Source organism: Lepidochelys kempii, chromosome 6, assembly GCF_965140265.1.
Source record: "Lepidochelys kempii isolate rLepKem1 chromosome 6, rLepKem1.hap2, whole genome shotgun sequence".
Lineage (NCBI taxonomy): Eukaryota > Metazoa > Chordata > Testudines > Cheloniidae > Lepidochelys > Lepidochelys kempii.
In genome coordinates, this window is record NC_133261.1 from 69,227,360 (window position 1) to 69,247,157 (window position 19,798).

General features: G+C 41.2%; 2 protein-coding genes across 9 annotated transcripts in view; both read right to left on the minus strand.

Annotated features, from left to right (window-relative positions):
• The window catches only part of NUMB (NUMB endocytic adaptor protein), a 145,689-nt gene extending 139,014 nt beyond the window's left edge, over window positions 1–6,675 (minus strand). For 6 of the 8 annotated variants that reach the window (XM_073348553.1, XM_073348549.1, XM_073348551.1 and 3 more), the window contains exon 1: window positions 6,596–6,671. The gene's annotated coding sequence lies outside the window, so the exon portion shown is untranslated. Of the gene's footprint in view, window positions 1–6,272; window positions 6,341–6,595 lie in introns of those variants that run through there. The other 2 variants (XM_073348543.1, XM_073348547.1) reach the window with 2 other exon arrangements.
• An 11,128-nt stretch (window positions 6,676–17,803) lies between these two features.
• HEATR4 (HEAT repeat containing 4) overlaps window positions 17,804–19,798 on the minus strand; it is a 68,367-nt gene continuing 66,372 nt past the window's right edge. The window contains exon 17 of the mRNA XM_073348541.1: window positions 17,804–19,350. Within this exon, the coding sequence (XP_073204642.1) occupies window positions 19,249–19,350 (102 nt within the window). The 3' untranslated portion in view covers window positions 17,804–19,248. The remainder of the gene's footprint in view (window positions 19,351–19,798) is intronic.

The window sequence follows — 19,798 nt, forward strand, 5'->3', positions numbered from 1 at the left end:
ACAACTCCTAAAGAAATTAACTTAGCATCTAGGTTAGCCAGAGCTACAAGTTGTCAACTGTTACTGGAAAGACTCAGGCCTGGCCTACACTAAAAAGTTAAGTTGACCCTGCTATTTCACTCAGGAACACAAAAAATCCACACCCAAGGGATGTAATTAACCTGAGCTAACCCCCTAGTGTAAACAGTGCTAGGTCAACAGAAGAATTCTTCCATTAACCTAACTACCGCCTCCCAGGGAAATGGATTACCTGCGCCAGCAGGAGAACCCCCTTCCATTGGCATAGGTAATGTGTACTCAAACGGTGTAGCTGTGCCTCTGAAGCTAGACTATGTCTAAGATCTCCAAAGGGGTCCATGCCTCCCTTCAAAAATTTCAGGGGTCCACAAACAAAAAAAGGTTGAAAACCACTGCTTTGTTTTCAAGTGTAAACAAGCCCTAAGTTGAGAGACAGTATCACAGATTAGTCACACAGAATTAGAAAAGTTGGGTTCCAGACCCACCTCTGCTCTTGACTTGGCATGTGGCCTTTGGAAAATCAAATCTCTCAGGGTCTGTGTGGATTAGAGGAAATGAAATTTTTAAAAGTTATCTACCTAGCATGGAACCAAGGCTAACTTGATTAACAATTTAGCACCTTTAAGCTGTTAAACTAACTTCTTTCCAAAAAAAAAAAAAAAAAAAAAAGCCATTTCTCTCTTCCCAATCTACTCTTAGGTTTCAGAGTAACAGCCGCAGCCGTGTTAGTCTGTATTCGCAAAAAGAAAAGGAGTACTTGTGGCACCTTAGAGACTAACCAATTTATTTGAGCATGAGCTTTCGTGAGCTACAGCTCACTTCATCGGATGCATACCGTGGAAACTGCAGCAGACTTTATATACACACAGTATGTTGTGTACACACAGTATGTTGTGTATATAAAGTCTGCTGCAGTTTCCACGGTATGCATCCAATGAAGTGAGCTGTAGCTCACGAAAGCTCATGCTCAAATAAATTGGTTAGTCTCTAAGGTGCCACAAGTACTCCTTTTCTTTTTGCAATCTACTCTTAGTTTGTTTTGACTAGGAAAAGTGGTTGAGTTGAGATCAGAATTGGCTGATGGAGGGGAGAGATAACTCAGTGGTTTGAGCATTGGCCTCCTAAACCCAGGATTGTGAGTTCAATCCTTGAGGGGGCCACTTAGGGATCTGGGGCAAAAAATTGGGGATTGGTCCTGCTTTAAGTAGGGGGTTGGACTAGATGACCTCCTGAGGTCCCTTCCAACCCTGATATTCTATGTAATTGCTTCTGGCCCAATCCATCAATATAGAATTTCTGCCTGATGACAGCATTTGTGGTTTCTAGATCTCCAGCTGGCACAGAAGCCCAAGATAATTGGATATTATACAAAAACAGCTCAGTTTAATAGATTCTTTTGGCATACAGACCAATAGATTAGTGAACAGAAAAGGGCGGTGTTTAGGACCCAACATACCAAAAATCCCCACTTTAAATCTTCAAGAAAAGGTATGCTACCCAGAAACAATTCTGAGCTGTTTTATCTCTCTTTCTGCAGATAAACTTTTAGGCTAAGATTTGAAATTACTTGGATTTCACCTGGTAATCAGAAGACTGGTGAATTTGACTTTGAAGTTAGATCCAAAACAGTTTTTCAGGAATGCCCTAGATTTAATACTCTAAATCAGTGACTCTCAACCTTTCCAGATGTCTGTACCCCTTTCAGGAGGCTGATTTGTCTTGCATACCCCAAGTTTCACCTCACTTAAAAACTACTTGCTCACAAAATCAGACAAAAATGCCACAGCACACTATTACAGAAAAATTGCTTACTTTCCCATTTTTACCATATAATTATCAATTGGAATATAAATATTATACTTCCATATCAGTGAATAGATTATAGAGCAGCATAAACAAGCCACTGTCTGTATAAAATTTTAGTTTGTACTCATTTTGTTGTGTTTTTTATATAGCCTGTTGTAAAAATAGGCAAATATCTAGATGAGCTGATGTACCCCCGAAAGACCTCTGTGTAACCCCAGGGGTATGCATACCCCTGGTTGAGAACCACTGCTTTAGAATAACTAACAAGGTTTCAGAGTAACAGCCGTGTTAGTCTGTATTCGCAAAAAGAAAAGGAGTACTTGTGGCACCTTAGAGACTAACCAATTTATTTGAGCATAAGCTTTCGTGAGCTACAAAAGCTATTTATTTGAGCTACAAATAAATTGGTTAGTCTCTAAGGTGCCACAAGTACTCCTTTTCTTTTTGCGAAGGTTGTTTCCTCTCTAGAGCCTGAGGAAGACAATTGCTCAGCTCCAGACCCTCAACAAGAAAGAGGATTTAGACTGTAGCATTTGCAACCCCAGTCAGTTGTTGGTGTACAGAGCATTTGTCCTCCACTACAGAAACTGCTTCCTCAGATATTTTTTAATCACAATGCTTCAAAACAATGGGCCTGAAGGAAAGAGGGAGTGGACATAAGTCACTGCCCAGAATCAGCTTGATGCAGACAAGGTAACTCCAAGACATCAGAACTCTCCAGTGTGTTACATATTAAGGATCATGTGCTGGTCAGCCTTTAATACAAAAAATAAAGATGCAAAGTTTTCCCCAGATTGTTGACAGCTGACTCAAGTTTTCATGGACTTAAAGGTCTGCCAAACAGGGACTACATCAGAGAGTATGCTGTGAAAGTTACGAGCTTCTCCAGATTCCATGAAATGCCAGATGACCCCTAGAAACCTCACAAGTGTTAGTAACTTATCAGAACAGACTCTGAATCAATTAAAGTAAATAGGGCTGTGTCTCCTCCAGAACATCAAAGCAAAAAATCAGAAGTTAAAATTGGAAGAAAAATCTTTTCTAATCAACATCTGCTGTCTCTACTGCAAGAACAAGGAATGGTAGACATTTCAGTCCTAAAGTGGTCCCCAATGCACTGCAGAATTAGGGTAATTTATCAAACATATTGGTCTTGTCTTCACCAAACATTAGCTAGCAAGTATTAAGATCCTAGCAGACAAGGCAGTTCTAGTTTTAATGTTAGAATGTCAAGGTAAACCCTAGAATTTACCTCCACAAGCGAACACAAATACTTATTTTTTCCTAGCATGGACATGGTTGTTACCTGCCTGGGCCAAAGGTTATGCCCAAAGACCATTTACTAGATTTAAAGGAATAGTCCAAAATACTTTACATGAGTCCTTTTTCAGCTGACTTGATTTTCACAGAAGACTGAAAATGAACTTCAGAGGTTCTGAAACCTACTTTTTCAAAAAGGCAGAAGACTACATTAAGGCTTTGTCTACATTAGGAAAGTTCTGGTTTTCCAGTACTGCATCAGTGCTGGAAATGGAATGAGAACAACTGTATGCAGGATTCAAGAGATCTTACCATCGCAGTGTTGCCAATTCTTGTAGTTTTATCACAAGACTCAGAACACTGAGTGTTTTTAAGGCTCTAACTCCACAATGCAAGTGATTATATAAGAATTTCAGCTTTTGTTAAAAAAAATTCTAGCCCTCATAGCTGTAGAGAAGAGCCTGAAAACATAACTTGAGTGAATCCCAAAGGTTCAGAAACCAGAAGGCAAATCAACTTTTTTTTTTTTTTTTTTTTTTTTTTAGGAGCCAGACATGATTTTTGAATGCCTGGGGTTGGCAACTGCTACCATAGTGCCATGAAAACCTTTTCACAACACAGTGGCAAAAAGATATCTGAATGCTGCCTACACTAGCATTTACCCCATTACTAGCAAAAAGAAAAGGAGTACTTGTGGCACCTTAGAGACTAACCAATTTATTTGAGCATAGGCTTTCGTGAGCTACACCTCACTTCATCGGATGCATACTGTGGAAAGTGTAGAAGATCTTTTTATACACACAAAGCATGAAAAAATACCTCCCCGCACCCCACTCTCCTGCTGGTAATAGCTTATCTAAAGTGATCACTCTCCTTACAATGTGTATGATAATCAAGGTGGGCCATTTCCAGCACAAATCCAGGGTTTAACAAGAACGTGGGGGGGGGGGGTAGAAAACAGGACTACACACTTTCTAGTTTAGATGCACCTTCATTTTCCACATGTCTAACTTAGCACAGATGGGAAAGAAAAATAGTATAAGGGTCAAGCTAACATGCTTAAAAAAAAAAGCAGCATGGACACTGCAGCACAAGCTAGTGACCCAAGTACAAGAGCACCCAACCCCCTGGGTCTGTAATCAGGTGGCTAGCTTCTGCCAGCAACATCCACAGAGCTATTTTTAGAGCACTAGCTCAAACAGAGCAAGCTTATGGCTAATCTCTGCCATCATGTCCACACTAAGCTAAAGTGCTAAAAACAGCAAACAGAGCTAGCGAATGTCTGTCTACCCAGGCTAGGAGGCATGCTCCCAGCAGCAGTATAGACAAATGCTAACACTGAGGGTTAGGTCAACCTAACTGAATCACACAGGGTGTGAAATTATCCACAATCCTGAGCAATGTAGCTAGGTTGACGTAAGATTTAGGTATAGACCAGGCCTAAGAGTTCAGGAAATAAAACTCAGTGTGAAAAATGTATTTTGTTCAGGAACTGCCAATGTGAACAGATTTAAGTGCTTGATGCTAATTGCATTTCTTACCTGAAAAAGCATTCTTTGTTATGTGATCTCTGAGTTTTGCTACAGTGTTGTTCTGCAAATCAAAGTTTTCATTGACGCTTAAAGCCACTATTTTATTCAAGTATAAATTAATGAAGTTCATTGTAGGATGAGATAAGCAAAACTGTTTAAGGATAATCAGCAAGGATGATTGATCTCACACTCCTAATTCAACTTATGTTTAAATTTTGTTCACATGATTTGATATCATTCAAATATTTTTTTGAGAGTTCCCACAAAGAATGGCCAATAAATGAAGGAACGGAAGACCAATATTGAGTGGGAAAAGTAACAAAGTGCTGTTTTTCTCTGGTAAGTTGGTTACCCATTTAAGTTTACATTTTATGCTACAAGCAATACCCAGAACAATATTGTAGCTGGACTGCATGAACTTGTCTCCCATTATAACGGTCTCTGTGCTGATGAGGACACGGGTACAGGCAGGAAGACCACAAAACATTTAAGCAACCATTTGTTATAACCAGATAGTGAACAAATGACAAAGATTAACCTTGGAAAACATGACAATGCACACATTAAACAGAAGAAATATAACCAGAAGCTCCCTTACAGTTTCATAAAACATTAATGAGCAGGTTACATAAATCTTGAGGATTAGCAGAGTTTTAGATGACAGCTGCCGCAAGACATGTTAGCTGTAGCTAGGGAGACATATTCTTTCATTCTTCAAGACTGTTCACTTTCATTAATACCACAATAAAATAAATTAATTCCTTGAAACAGAAGCTGCATTTAGCCCTTGACTTAAAGTTTCCAGTAGCTAACTGGTTAATAATCAAAAAAGTTACATCAGGAAATAGTGTTCATAGAGTACTTAAAGAAGTCACAAATATTATGCACTTTGTACCTCAATTTCTGCTGCATTTTGCATGAAAAATAAAAATACCCTGTACATGTTTCTGCACCATCTTGCAGCCTATTTATTACATGAACACAAACAGGTGACAGAAACAAGTTAATTATGAAGTCAAGAACAATGCTCTCCCTTACAGGGACACACACATTTTGAAATCTAGTCAGTTTTACATTATCTCAGACACCAATATTTTTATATTGCTCTCACCAGAAGGGTTTAAAAGATTTTAATCTCAGATTTATCAAATCTTATTCCAACCTCACTTCTTACAACCACAGTAAAAGAAAGGGGGGGGGGACGTATTCCTCTAGATTCAAGTACAACCAAGTTACTTGCCTTTCTCTCCCCCCTACCCTAGGCCTCCAAAGTCCCAAGTACTAAAACTCAGATTCCAGAAACATTTCAGGCAAACACCACACACACAGACAGTGAGTGCAGGGCATAAGCACACACCCTAAGAGGCGCCTCTCTGGGTAATCTTGCTGGGAAAAGCCCCCTTCACAAAGCCTAGAGATGGGCAGAACTCAGGGCCTAAAAGAAAGCCAAGTGCCAGGCAACCCTAGGAGAGTGAATCAGGAAGTTGAAACGCTCCCAACTGGGTAACTCTTCTAACTAAGCTGATGGGTTTGGTGCCTGGGGCTCGGCGACCGGGGCCCTCCAATTCCTCCCTATCTCCGGGGGGCTCAACGCCCCTCTTCTTCCCCAGGACTCCGGTTCCCTCCCTCTTCGACCCCCACTTTCCTCAGACTCACCTCCCCCCCGGGATGGCTCAGGCGCTTCGCCCCCTGCGCTGGAGCGCAAACCTGTGCGCCCCCCGCACCGCAGTGTTTCAAGCCAACCCCGCCGCTCTGCCGCGGGAGCTCAGGCCCTCACCTCCCCCAGCTTCTCTGGCCAACCCGCCTCGGACTCCGGCCCTTAGCCCCGCCCGCCCGGTCCCGGGGCAGCTCTGCCCCTTCCCGGGGCTCCGGAGCTCCCCTCAGCCCCCCTGGCCTCACCCCCCTTCTCACCGCCCCCGGCTTTGGGGTCCGCTCCCCGCCCCCAGCCCCTCCCAGTTTTCAGGCCCTGCCGCTCTCACCTGCCGCCAGCAACCTCCTCCCTTCCGCGCCGCCTCGGCCGCCGGTCGCCCCCAAGCAGCGCAGCCGCCCCCTCCCGCCCCTAACAACCAGTCCCGCCCTATTGCCCTCCTCGCCCATCCTCACATCCCATTGGTCGCCCCCGCCGCAAATCCTGATTGTGATTGGGAAAAACAGATGTCTGTCAAGGTCTCGACCCCACCCTCAGCATTTTATTCACTCTAGAGTTTAGAACCCCCCCCCCTACGTCTTCCTGATTGGCTCAAACCGTTGAGGCTGAGAGTTAGGATAGGATTGTAGGGATGCCAGCTGTTGCGATGCGCCCACCTGCCTCCCTCCCTCCTCTGCAGTAAAGGTGCATGTACTTCCCTTATGCTGAGTTTGGTTGCACAGCAGGGAGGGACAGGGCGGCAGGCGGAGAGAGAAGACAGTACCTGGACATAATTAACTATCTGTTTGCGGGAGGTACTTCGCTCAAGCAATTCCTCTGTCCCCACAGAGCTATGGATGCTCATGGAGATTTTAAGTGTATTAATGTGCTCCTGGATTAAATCCCCTACCCGTTTTAATTCGGGGGGTGGGGGGGAAGGTGTCGAGCTCTAGATGGGTTTCAAGTTCACTAGGCAAGGTGAAACTATTAAAATATTAAGGGTTTCACATGTATGAACTCAAATAACAGCACATTTCACCCAAAACAATTTGCTGTATTTCTCTACATTTTCACTCTGAAAGGGGACACTTGTCCACCAAAAGGGGGCTTCAGATCTGGAATTTTAATTATCACTTGCTTTTGATACCAAACTAACCAATTTATTTGAGCCGATGAAGTGAGCTGTAGCTCAGGAAAGCTTATGCTCAAATAAATTGGTTAGTCTCTAAGGTGCCACAAGTACTCCTTTTCTTTTTGCAAATACAGACTAACACTGCTGTTACTCTGAAACTTGATACCAAACTAGTTATTTTGTCAAAACCAAATTGTGTAATAAAAAAAAAAAGTGTTTGAGGTGCAAGAGTTCTAAAATGAAACTGATCACTTGCAAATTAAAGTTCACAGAAAATGTTGCCCATTTTGTACATTTCTACTTGTAGCCATATTTTTCTCAAAGTAGGAGTCACCATGCCTGACTCAGCATGCACTAGATAGCAGCCACCTTCATCCTCCTGAGAAAGGGAGTTTTGTATTGTGCTTTAGGCATAGTACTGGGAAGCACCGTATCTGAGTTCTATTCCTATCTCTACCAAACGCTTCCTGAATGACAGGTTACATAAGTGGTGTCTCCATTTCTCAATCTATAAAATGGAGATAATAAGACTTCTCTACCTCATAGGAGCATTATGAACTGTTTTGATAACACAATAATAAGTTCTATAGAATACTTTTAAATAAAGAAGCCATTAATCCAGAGGACAGATCTTGACATACAGTGTGACCAGGCCTGTATGATCAAGAGGGAATACTACATATCACCCCTGGTAGATTAACCCTTTTGATTCTGCATTTTCAAGACACTGTTCTCTCTAGTTCCTCACCTAAATTGAGGAAGTAAAAACCAGTGTCCCTCCCTGCAATCTTCGGTTGCTAAATTCAGCAAGTTTCAGAGTAGCAGCCGTGTTATTCAGCAAGGAGACAAAAAATCAAATAGAAGTGACGTGGTAATGTTTTGCGTGCAGTGTCCAAGTGACCCACACTTTGTGCGGTAGCTAGTCTCATCTACTGAAGTCTTCTCAGAGGCTATTTCAGCCAAAATATAAATTACAGCAACCCAGAGCCTGCAGCTGCCCCAAGAATAGAAAAGTGCAAAAGTTACTTAAAGCAACTCTCCCACCACTTTTTTCTGAATAAGGTATAGGACTGGAGCAACAGAGAAACAGGCCCACAGGGTCTCAAAATGGGCATCCAAAAATGAGAATTAAAATTAGTGATGATTTATGAAAATGTTGTGCTAAATTAGGTGCCCACGGCCACATAGGAAGTCTGTGGAAGAAGGGAGAAGTGAACTCTGACTTCCTGACCCTCAGTGCAGTGCCTTAACCACAAAATTATTATTTTATTAACATTATTGTTATAGAAATAATAGCATTAATTATTAACATTTTTCAGTGCTAACACTGAAAAAAGTCTTATTTTTTCACTATCTCTTTGCGGATCACTCTGCTTGGAGAGTGAAAACAACTAGTTAGTTCACTTTTTACAGTCAGCTTCTAGTCACTTTCACGTTGCAATTCTGATACACTAACACAATAAACCAATGGTTTGGATTCGAAGGGCATGTGTTAACATACATTTTAGATGTTTCAGCTGAAATTTTAATAAATCATGGAAACTAATCTATTGATCTTAATTTTTTTAAATCTTATTTTTACAAAATCTAAAGTCAATTCTGACCTGACGTCCCTCAAATATGGTATGTCCCAAGTGGCTTTGGTTGTATTCTACATCCAATTTACTGAAGCTAGACTCTAGACTCACTATCACTAACAAAGAATTTTAGATTACGCATTGAGCTTTAAACCCGGAGTCCAAAGGAATATATTATCTTTATGTCATGGGGTGACTTTCATTTCCATAGGTGATGTCATACTTAGTTGGTAAGTATAAACCAAGGGTATTGCTATCAGATGTAAAAAAAAGCCCAAACATACAATATGGTTATATTCAATTTATACAACTATCTATCTTGAAGCCAGTCTTTAGATTTTAAATTAACTCACTGCTGCTTCTCTTCTTCGCTCTGCTGGTGCCACCAGGTGCTGAACTGTGCTCCCCTACGTAGTGTTTTATGACAGAGAAGGGGAAGAGAGGATATGATGGAGGAAGAAAGATGGCTATAAAGGGAGTCTTTCATAGAATTGCACTTTCACTCACTGCAGTGGTCCAAGAGCAAATTCCTGCTGCATGTAGCTGAGCTTTATATCGAGGACTTCCACAGATGAGGGAGAAAGGAATCTACCCTCAAGGCCTCAGGTTGGGAGCAAAGCTCTGAAGCTGCAATTGCTTATGCTTTCTAGGGGGAATTAATGACTGGTAAAGTCTGCATAGCAGACGATCTAAAAGCCCAAACCCTAGTGTCCCCTGTCCTGTCCCCCAAACCTCACTCAGGAGTAATCCCTGCAGAACAGGGCTCCATGTGACATGCAGGTGATGTGGACTAAGTACTCCTTAAGTCCTGCCCTTTTCTACCCAGTGAAAGTACTTTGATTAAATCCCATTCCAGCCAGGGCCCTCCTTGGTTACAGAGGAAGAGGTAAGATTTGTACCCTGTCCCCAAGGTCTTTAGAACATTTGCACAAATTTATTATAACTGCATGAACATACTGTACAAGCTCCATATTCTCACTGCAGTATGCTAGATGCCCAAATGTGTCACCTCAGTATAGTATATAGTAGTATACTTGGTCCTGCCTCAGTGCAGAGGGCTGGACTAAATGACCTCTTGAAGTCCCTTCCAGACCTACACTTCTATGACTCTGATTCTGAATTGTTACTACATAAATCTCAGTTATTTAATTACATTATGAATGGTGTAATGGGGCAAGGACTTAAGCGTATTCCAGTAAGGAACAATGTAACCAATGAAAACACCTTTTTACCAGTATAACTGTGTTCACGCAACAGGGTGAGCAGGGGGGAAATGTTGTACCACTTTGACTATACTGGTATAGTTCAAGTGGTACAATTCATGTGTGTGGATGAGCAATGAGAATTTTTCAAAATTTCTGACTGTTCCTCTAGCCCTAGAGCAGCTCCACCGGTGTTAGCAAAGGTGTAAGCATTGTGTAAGCAGACATTTTTACCACCATGATATTGAACTGTGCTGTGAGCAAATCTAGATGACATGGTGGTTAAAACACTGGCTTCCCATTTACACTTCTACCACTGGTGGAACTGCACTGATGCTAGAGGGGTGGTAGGAGGATTTCAGAAAATCCTTAATGTGTGCAAGATCTTATAGTCCAGCAGTCATGTCAAAACAGAGATCACTAAAATCATAGGATGTTTTCATCTTAAGAAACTTGCTTAAAGAGTGAATGATAAATTGCTACACAGCAATTGGTCACTGTTAATACAGAAGGAATTTGAATAATTCCTGTGCAATGAGACATTGCTTAAGGCATGAACAAAACTTTTCTATCCCTGTTTCTCCCGGGCTGCTCTTTGTATGTCCTCCATGGGTTAGGATAAAAAACGGTCTGTGATGCATGGCCAGAAAGGGTTAACCAGCTTTCAGGCTAATTGACCCAGATTCAACCTTTAGGGACATATTGGTAGATTTTTGTGTTTTTGTGTGTTTACATATATACTGTTAGAGACTAACAGTGTAATATTGAGAAGTCCCTATCTATGCTGTATTCTGCTAATTCAGAGATCAAAAGGAAATCCTAACATCTAAATGAACTGTAAAAATAGTGATATCACTGTATTCATCCCTCTTTGAATTGTATAGCAAATCACTTGCAAATGGTGGAAAACAGGCAATTGCCTTATGTTAACCCCTGTAGCTAATTACTGGTGATGCTTAGAAAATAGGTCTACTTCGAAGTCTCCCTGATTGCCTATTGTTTGCCTCAGGACTCTGAGCTGTCAAAAGAAGGCCTGGAACTGTATAAAAACGCTTGGGTCCTGATCCTTTTTATCTCAGATCTGCTTGATGCTTCATGCAGGGGAAGCTTAAGTTGTAAGGCTGAGATCTCCAGTTCTATCTGGATCACCCTGAATATGAACATTGGACTATAACCTATGGATTAATTCTGACAGAACTCTTTGCAACTACAAAGCTCACCATCACTACTATGAATCTGATCTCAGAACTGTATTCATGTCTATATGTATACTGATCTTTTAACCAATACTCTTTCTCTTTTCTTTTTAATAAAACTTTAGTTTAGATAATAAGGATTGGCTGTAAGCGTGTATTTGGGTCAGATCTGAAATATTCATTAACCTGGGAGGTAATGTGTCCAATCCTTTGGGATTGGTAGAACTTTCTTATATGATGAATAAGATTTTCAGTAATCCTCATCATAGTTGACTTGGGTGGCTGGGTGGAGGCCTGAGGCTGGGTTGCTTTAAGGGAACTATGTTGTTAGCTTCTGGGTAACCAGTAAGGTATTACAGAAGCTGTTTTGTGCTGGCTTGGTAAATCTAAGTGTTGGAATATCCACCAGCTTTGGGGACTGTCTACCCCATTCTTTGCAGTTCACCCTAATTGAGTAACCTCAGCGTGGCTCCCTGGGACCCCCATCACATGGTCTGAAACCATTACCTTTAGCATAGTTATTGGGAGAAAAAGCCTTGCCCAAATAGCTTGTAAAGAACATGCCTTGTGCACATTAAAAGTCTATTGTGCTGATACTAGACGTGGGATGGGGGTGGGGTCAGCTAGATTGTACCCTGTGTCTCAATTGTGCATACACAAGGTAATCCTATAGTGCAATTACTTCTTCCAGCTTCTCTTCTCTTTCATTTTATTATGTGGATTTCCCCCTCATGCACACTTACTCCTCCTCCCTCCCATGAAAAGCAAGAAGGCTGGAGTCTGGGAGTCTGCAGCTTTGTGTTTATACACTTGCTATAGAGACACTGCAGATGGTATCTGTTCAATATTACCAAGTCTTGGATGGCCTGTATTGTGAGCATAAAAATAAACTTAATAAATCCTAATAAAATAGACTGCAGGATTCCACTGGGAATGAGACGTGACAACTCAACTGGGGATCCGGCTCACATCTTTTGCACAATTTCAGCTTTATCTTGCAAGTTTTTATGTATTTCCTTTTGATGGGGGGAAGAAGTTGTTTAGACTTCTCTCCTCTTCCATCTGGTTATTTCACAGTGACCCTGGCCCTTTTAATTATTATTTCTCTTAATTTATTTTAATTGTATTGTTCAAATTTAGGGAAAAACTATTTTCTTGCTGGGGCTCTGTGTACTAGATAACCAGGATTACAGACCACAAACTAACAGAGGATAAGAAAAATCCCTAAGAGAGAGAAATGCAGCTGGAGATAGGCCAAGATTACTGGTAAGAGATGCTTCACTGAGTGAGTGCATTCATATGATTGTGGTGGTGGGGGTGTGTGTGGAAATTACTGAATAGCTCTTGAGAAACAGGCTTGTGAATTAGCTCTTAGTCTTGTTATCTGGCTGTAGACTTTACAGCGACAACAATAAGGAGCAGATTTCACAATCCTGCCCAGTGTCCTTACAGTGCTGACACAGCGGGTGTCATTGGGTTGAATGGAAAGGATTGTCAGGACTCTGGTTTATGGAAACCTACTGCAGCAGGCTTGAAATGCTCTTCTTCCATAGTGGGTGTTGCTTTTGATGCCAGAGCAAAAATGATAGCGTAGGGTGCAGGTTGCTAACAAAGTAAGAATGAGAAAAAGGATGTAACTTAATTTGACTTCCTAAAAGTAACTGTTTGCTAGAAACAAAGAGAAAGTGCCAGGCCATTTGCTCTATAGTGAGCTGAGTAGGGCTTTTATGGGGTGGAAAAATAAAGCCTACTTTGGGCCTGTCAAATGCATTTTGACCCTAAAGAGGATGGCCTTCCAGTGTATAAAGAAGTAAAAAATTAGACTGATCATGAGCCCAATCCTGCAAGGTATCAAGCATTTTCACTCCCATTAGAGAAGGGCACTCATACCCTGGCAACATCAGGCTCCCTGGGAGCTAAGTGTTGCATTTTAAAACTCAAGATTTCAATTCTCAGGAGAACACATTGAATAGAGTTTTTAAAAGACCTAAATCTCTTTGAAGTGTCATTTATTTCTGTTCAGAAGCCACTTGTGGCTCTTTAATAAGTAGTTACTCAACATGCTTTTATGTCCTCTTAAATAAAATGTGTGTGGCTCTTGGCAATGTGGCTGATATGCTCATAAAATTGGAGTAACATCGTGCTAAGCTCTAATTAGAATGTTTAATTGAAACTCCTGTTGCCAGAATGTATGTACAAGCAGTAGCTGAGGACTACCTATTCATTCACAGGAATTTTGTGCTCCTTTCCCTCTATTTATTTAAAAAGCTTTAAGTTACATTATTCTTTCCCTTTAACCACTTTTCTTGAAATATCAGCATATGAATGAAAACAGCAAACCCAACTCTGAGTTTATGGTTCTTAGCCACTGATACCTACACCGGTATTAGTGTTTACAGCTTTTGTGACTGGTTCTCTAGGCTCCCTTTCCCTGCCTGAAACCAAAATGATCTCTCCTGCACCAAGTCATTCAATGGCTATCTGGTTCCAACCACTCTAGTTGTAACCACTCTCCAGCTGCAGAGAGTCAGCCGCCTGGTGAAACTCTGTAGTGGTGGATTATCTAGTCCCACTCCTAATTCTTACCTGGCTCAATCCTGTTCCCACCCAAACCCTGCTGCACAAGAAAAAGGGGATATCCCCACAGAAATGAGCTCCACACCATAGACTGAGTGCAGATCCCTTAGTGACCTCCATAAACTTTGTCCTCCTGGATAGCCACTGGTTCCGCTGCATCTGGAGCTTTCTATGACACAGAGGAGCAGGCAGACTTTGGTCCTTAATGATGAGCCTCTGTGATGGACCTTGTGTTCCTGCTGTCCACCTATTATGAAGCCAGGGTTACTCCAAACCCTCATGTGAGACTAGCTCTGTTGCAGCACAAGCTCATTTGAAGATATGAGTGCGCACAAATGATGCATAGGATGCTACTGAGTGATACAACTGAATTTTTTTAGGTGAACTGGTACAGTTGCCTGAAAAGGTTTCCAGAAATACTGGGCCAAATTCATTCCAGATGAGTTTGAACCACTATATCTATACACCATAGCCAACATTAAAAGTATAAGGCATCTTAGCCATCAGGAAGGTAAAACTGAGCCTCAACTGAGGTTCACATTTTCCTCTGTCCCATAGAGAACTAGTTAACTCCCTCTTTATTTCTGTCAATTATTGACATCAGAAAGGCAAAATCTTGAAACCAGGTCATAGAAAACATTACACCACTAAAGACAAGAGCTCCCTAACAATTTCAAGCTTCCACCTCCATTATTTTTCATTATAGCCCTCATTTTGGGTCTTGGTCATATATTAAAAAGGCCTGTGTCAATCGGTTTGGGTCTTGGAGAGTTGAGAGCTATGGTGGTAGAAAATGACATGTACATTAATGTTAGAGCTGAGAAGCTAGGTTCTGATCTCAGTTATAGTGGTATCCAGAGTAACTTCAATGTACTCATTAAAGTTACTCTAGATTTCTTCTTATTCTGCAGAAGAATCAATTACACTAGACTAATTCCAGCAGTAATTCCCACATAATAATCTAGGTGGTGAGATTTTTAAATGTCCTCCTATAGATCTATACTTAGCTGTCATCTACATTCAGTATTCACCATGGTATAAAACCATATAGTGTTACACACACACACACACACACACTGCTTTCACCTTCATGACACTCAGATTTCAAGGCAAACTATCAGTCCTGCCAAGAAAGTTTAAATATATATATAAAATGGTCTAAGAATTGTGTTCAAACATTCTGGGAATAGACTATCAAAAGAAGTGTGTGAAATATTATTCTTGATCTGCCACCTAGAGGCAAGGCCTCAAACATCCAGAAAATTAACAAGCTTACAGACAATAACTAAGGTTTTGTCTACACATAAAAATTGTACTGCTTTAGCTATACCAATATAGTTAAAGCAGTACAGTAACTCCTCACTTAATGTCCTCCCACTTAATGTTGTTTCAAAGTTACATTGCTGCTCAATTAGGGAACATGCTCGTTTAAAGTTGTGCAATGCTCCCTTATAACGTTGTTTGGCTGCCTGCTCTGTCCACTGCATGTAAGATTTTGTGGAAGAGCAGTGACTTTACAAGGGAGCACTGCAAAAGTTCCTCTTCTCCGCCTCCGCCTCCTCCCCCTCCCTCCCAGAGCTTCTCCCCACCCACCAAACAGCTGTTTGGTGGCGCCTAGGACTTTCTGCATCTTCACTCCTCCCGCTCCCTCCCAGAAAGTCCTTAGTGCGAAGCGCTGGGAGGGAGTGGGAGAAGCGGGGAAGCGCCACGTCTCCACCCCTTCCTCCTCCCTCCCAGAAAGTCCTAAGTGCCGCCAAACAGATATTTGGCAGCGCTTGGGACTTTCTGGGAGGGAGGGAGAGGAGCGAGAAAGCACCGCGTCTCCACTCCTCCCCCTCCCTCCCAGAAAGTCCTAAGCCCTTAGGACTTTCTGGGGGCAGGGAAGGAGTGGGGATGCGGCATGCTCCAGAGAGGAGGTGGATGGGGGTGGGAAGAGGTGGGCCTGGAGTGGAGCGGGAAGAGGTGGGCCTGAAGCATCCCCCAGCAAAGTCGGAGCCCGTTCTTCTCTGGGTAAGCTGCCACTGCTGCTGCGAAGGTGCTTCCTAGCGTCCTTGCCTGCAGTGGGCTGTGCCTGTGTGGGGTAAGCCAGGGGCACTTCCCAACCACAGTACAGTACACCACTGTACAGTATATAATGCCTTTTGTCTGCCCCCCAAAAATTTCCTTGGAACCTAACCCCCCACATTTACATTAAATCTTATGGGAAAATTGGATTTGTTTAACGTTGTTTCACTTAAAGTTGCATTTTTCAGGAACATAACTACAACGTTAAATGAGAAGTTACTGTACAACTCTCCTGGAATAGATGCAGTTATGTCAGTATAAAGGATCTTTATACTGGTACAACTATTCCTGTTTGGGGAGGAGAATAAGCTATACCAGTATAAGGCACCTCTATATCAGTATAACACTAGGTGTTGTATTGGTATAACCACTTTGGTAAAAAATTACACCCCTAACTGAAATAATTATACTTGTACAAAACCTGTGTCTAGATATGGCAGAACAGACAGATGAGATCTTTTCTAGTGCTCTAAGCAAAGAAGACAATTGCCTACCTCTGACACCCTCTCTTCTCTAAAGCAGCTTTATAACCCATTTGGTCTCTTATTTGTCATTTCTATTTCTAGAATGTGATTCTTGTTTTTGCTCCATTCACTGCAGCAGGTGTCTTAAGAATTCTCAAATACACTCCAGATTGCTTTGGGTTGGTCACAGTAGCAGCCAGCAAAAGGCCTTCTGGGGCACATCTGAAATCACCAGTGCCTGCTTAAATGATAAACAAGGGCAGTTTCTTGAACTGGTGGGACTGGGAAGTCAGAAATATCACAGCTGAAGTAGCATGGTTTGGGACTAGCCATTGATAAGTGACTAGCATTCACAATGCTATCCTACAATCACGCCTCACATAAATTTGTTGGCTGACATTTGTTTTTCAAACAACAAATATGTATCAGAAATTATGCCTTTACTGTTCACTGTAACAGAAGCTCCTTGTGGATACTAACTGGCTCCATCGTACAGTGACAGAAATGTCATCATGAGATGAATTTAAGCTGAAGCTTCCCATCATTTAACTTTACACACCAAAATAAAGCACAATTTGATTTTTATATGTATATTGCTAGTACAACATATTGTAATCTGTTCTGATTAGAGATTGGATCTAAGGTTTTGATTCAGTCCTAACAACCCCGAATTATGAAGAACTTTGGATCCAGATCTGGATTTAAATTTTGCAGCTAGATCTTATCTCTGTATTGGACTAAATCATTATTCCTGCTCTGAACATCCCTGAAATTTGGGGAAGTGTGGTTCTGGATACAGACCTGGGGTGCAATCTTGGCCCCACTGAAGTCAATGGCAAAACTCCCACTGACTCCAGTGGGGCCAGGATTTCACCCCTGAATTTTTTATCTTGGGCCTATCTCCCCTGATAAGTATCCTACACAAGAGTCCTGTATACTTTTATGAACTTTAGCTGTTTATTGTGTATGTGAGTGACTTTGGTATTCACGACTGCAAGAGGCTAATAAAATTCTTTTAAGTCAGATATAGTGTAGGAAGTTTCCCCCACCAATGATCTACTAAATTGCCTAAATCCTGAATTATAGTGACCTCGTGCTATTTGAGTTATGAATCTCTCTGCCACAGAATGTTTCAGCATGCCAAATTGAGTAGGGCTTCTGTGGTGTGGAACAATGGAGCCTATATCAGGCCTGCTAATTGTATTTAGATCCAAAATTGCACTGAGCTCTTCAAAAATACCAACCTAGTGCATTTGTCCTCTGCCTCACTGAGCTCCTCAAGAAACTGTTCTCGTAATAAAAATATGCCAGAGGGGTATTCTAATATTGAAATTTATTATTGACCAGAAGGGCTTTAATGATTCAGCAGAGTAACACTGAAATTTATTAAACTTGTTAGCCTTTTCCATCTGCAGTGAGTCTTGATGGCTGAAATAACAATTGAATTGGAGGATAAGAGAGTAAAGTTCCCTTAGCATAGAATTAACTTTGTGTAATTGACATTTCAGAACAGGCAGTATTCCCTAAACTTGTGTAGGTTTACAGTCATTTATATCATCATTCTGGGAGACCTGAAGTCCTTGGGGAGAATAGACAAGGATGAGTGGGGATGGGGGTACTTTAGTACATTTGGCATAAAATGCTATGCAAGTCCACAGTTTTTGGCTCTTGGAATTCCTTAAGAAGATATAGCTTGTCACCTGGTGTCTCCCATCTCCATTATAAGTAGAAGTTTGGGTCTGAATAGAAATATACTGGAACTTGGATCCTACCCAACTGAAATTCCATTCCTAGTGTAATATAACCTTGTAATGTAAGTCTGCCCACATCGGGCTCTGTTTGGATACAAAATAACTCAGCACAGCCCAAAATAACACCTGATGATACTTTGACAAACCTTTTGTAGAGCTCTTTGTAGCACATTAATAGGAAGGTGGTTCCCAGCCAGTGAATATATACTCCTTAAATACCTGAGATTGAGTCAAGTTTATGACTCATCTGCCTTAGCCTCTGTCTCTTAAATACCTTCCTCTGTTTTACATTATTGGTGGAGGTTATGGTAAGACATTACCCAAGATCAGACATGAAACCATACAAGGCACTATAAGCATAACAATTAGAATCTCTGTGTGATGCCCCATCGATTAAAGGGACCCATAAGTAGAAATGCAGTCATTCCAGCTACATACCAAGATGTTAGTATTCCTGGAAATCTTGTGTCTGGTGTTATATTAGGCTGATGATGTGCTTTTAATATTTTCCTGCTGAGCCTAATTCCACCTATCCATTTTAATTAAGACATATGCAGAAACGTAGCCCTTTTCATTCTCAAAGAAGGGTACTTGGTAGGTAATAATCCTTTACACTGGACCACCATATTTTCAGATGAAAAAGGTTTGAGCAAATCTTTTTAGCTCCAAAGTTTGTGTCTTATATATATGTAAAAATCATTTGTTGGTCCAATATGAAATATCCCATTGTGTACCATCTCCAATGAGATGGGCACTGATAGCAGTAGTAAAAGAAAGTGTGTATATACTTCAACTGCAGAGCAGGGTTACTTTACAGATAAACTAGTCATAGAAAAAAAATTCCTGTTACTGAGACAGATTTCACGCTTCCAGCCAAAGGTCATACACAGCTCCCAAAGTCTAACAGGATGTCAGAATTCCTGTATCTTCTTCCCCACAAGGCATACGTGAGGTTAAGCTAAGTAATAATCTGGTCTCTTGTCACGGGCCAAACAGGTTGGATGGATTCTTCTCCTTGCAAAGTGATCCTTTCCATAGGATTTCACAGTTTGTTCATATATGATGACACATCACTGTGGTGAGATCCCAGTGTTGATAAGATGGCTTCTCGTGTCCAGGGCCTTGAAGAGATTTTCACAAATGACTGAAATAAAATAATTGAAGTAAAATTTGAATTTAAGGCAAAGATGAAACCTTGGATAAGGGACTGAGTGGCTGCTTCTTTACACTATCACTTCAGAAGTATTTTAGATCAAATGCCCAGATACATATTTGGTATGAATTAAAGTCTGAGTTGATATAATTTGAGTTGCTCTTTTTACTGGAAAGTAATAACAATATAATAATACAAATAATAATACTTTGCCCTTCTGCAGCACTTTTTATCCGAGAATCTCAAAACACTTTCCATACATTAGATTTTAAGGTCAGAAGGTATCATTATGATCACCTAGTCTCACCTCCTGCATTGCACCAGCCATAGAATTGCACCAAAGTGATTCCTACAGGAGCAGTTTGGGAGCTCGTATCTTCTTTATCAGCTATACCATATATTTTAGAAAAAACATCCAATCTTGATTTAGAGACTTCAA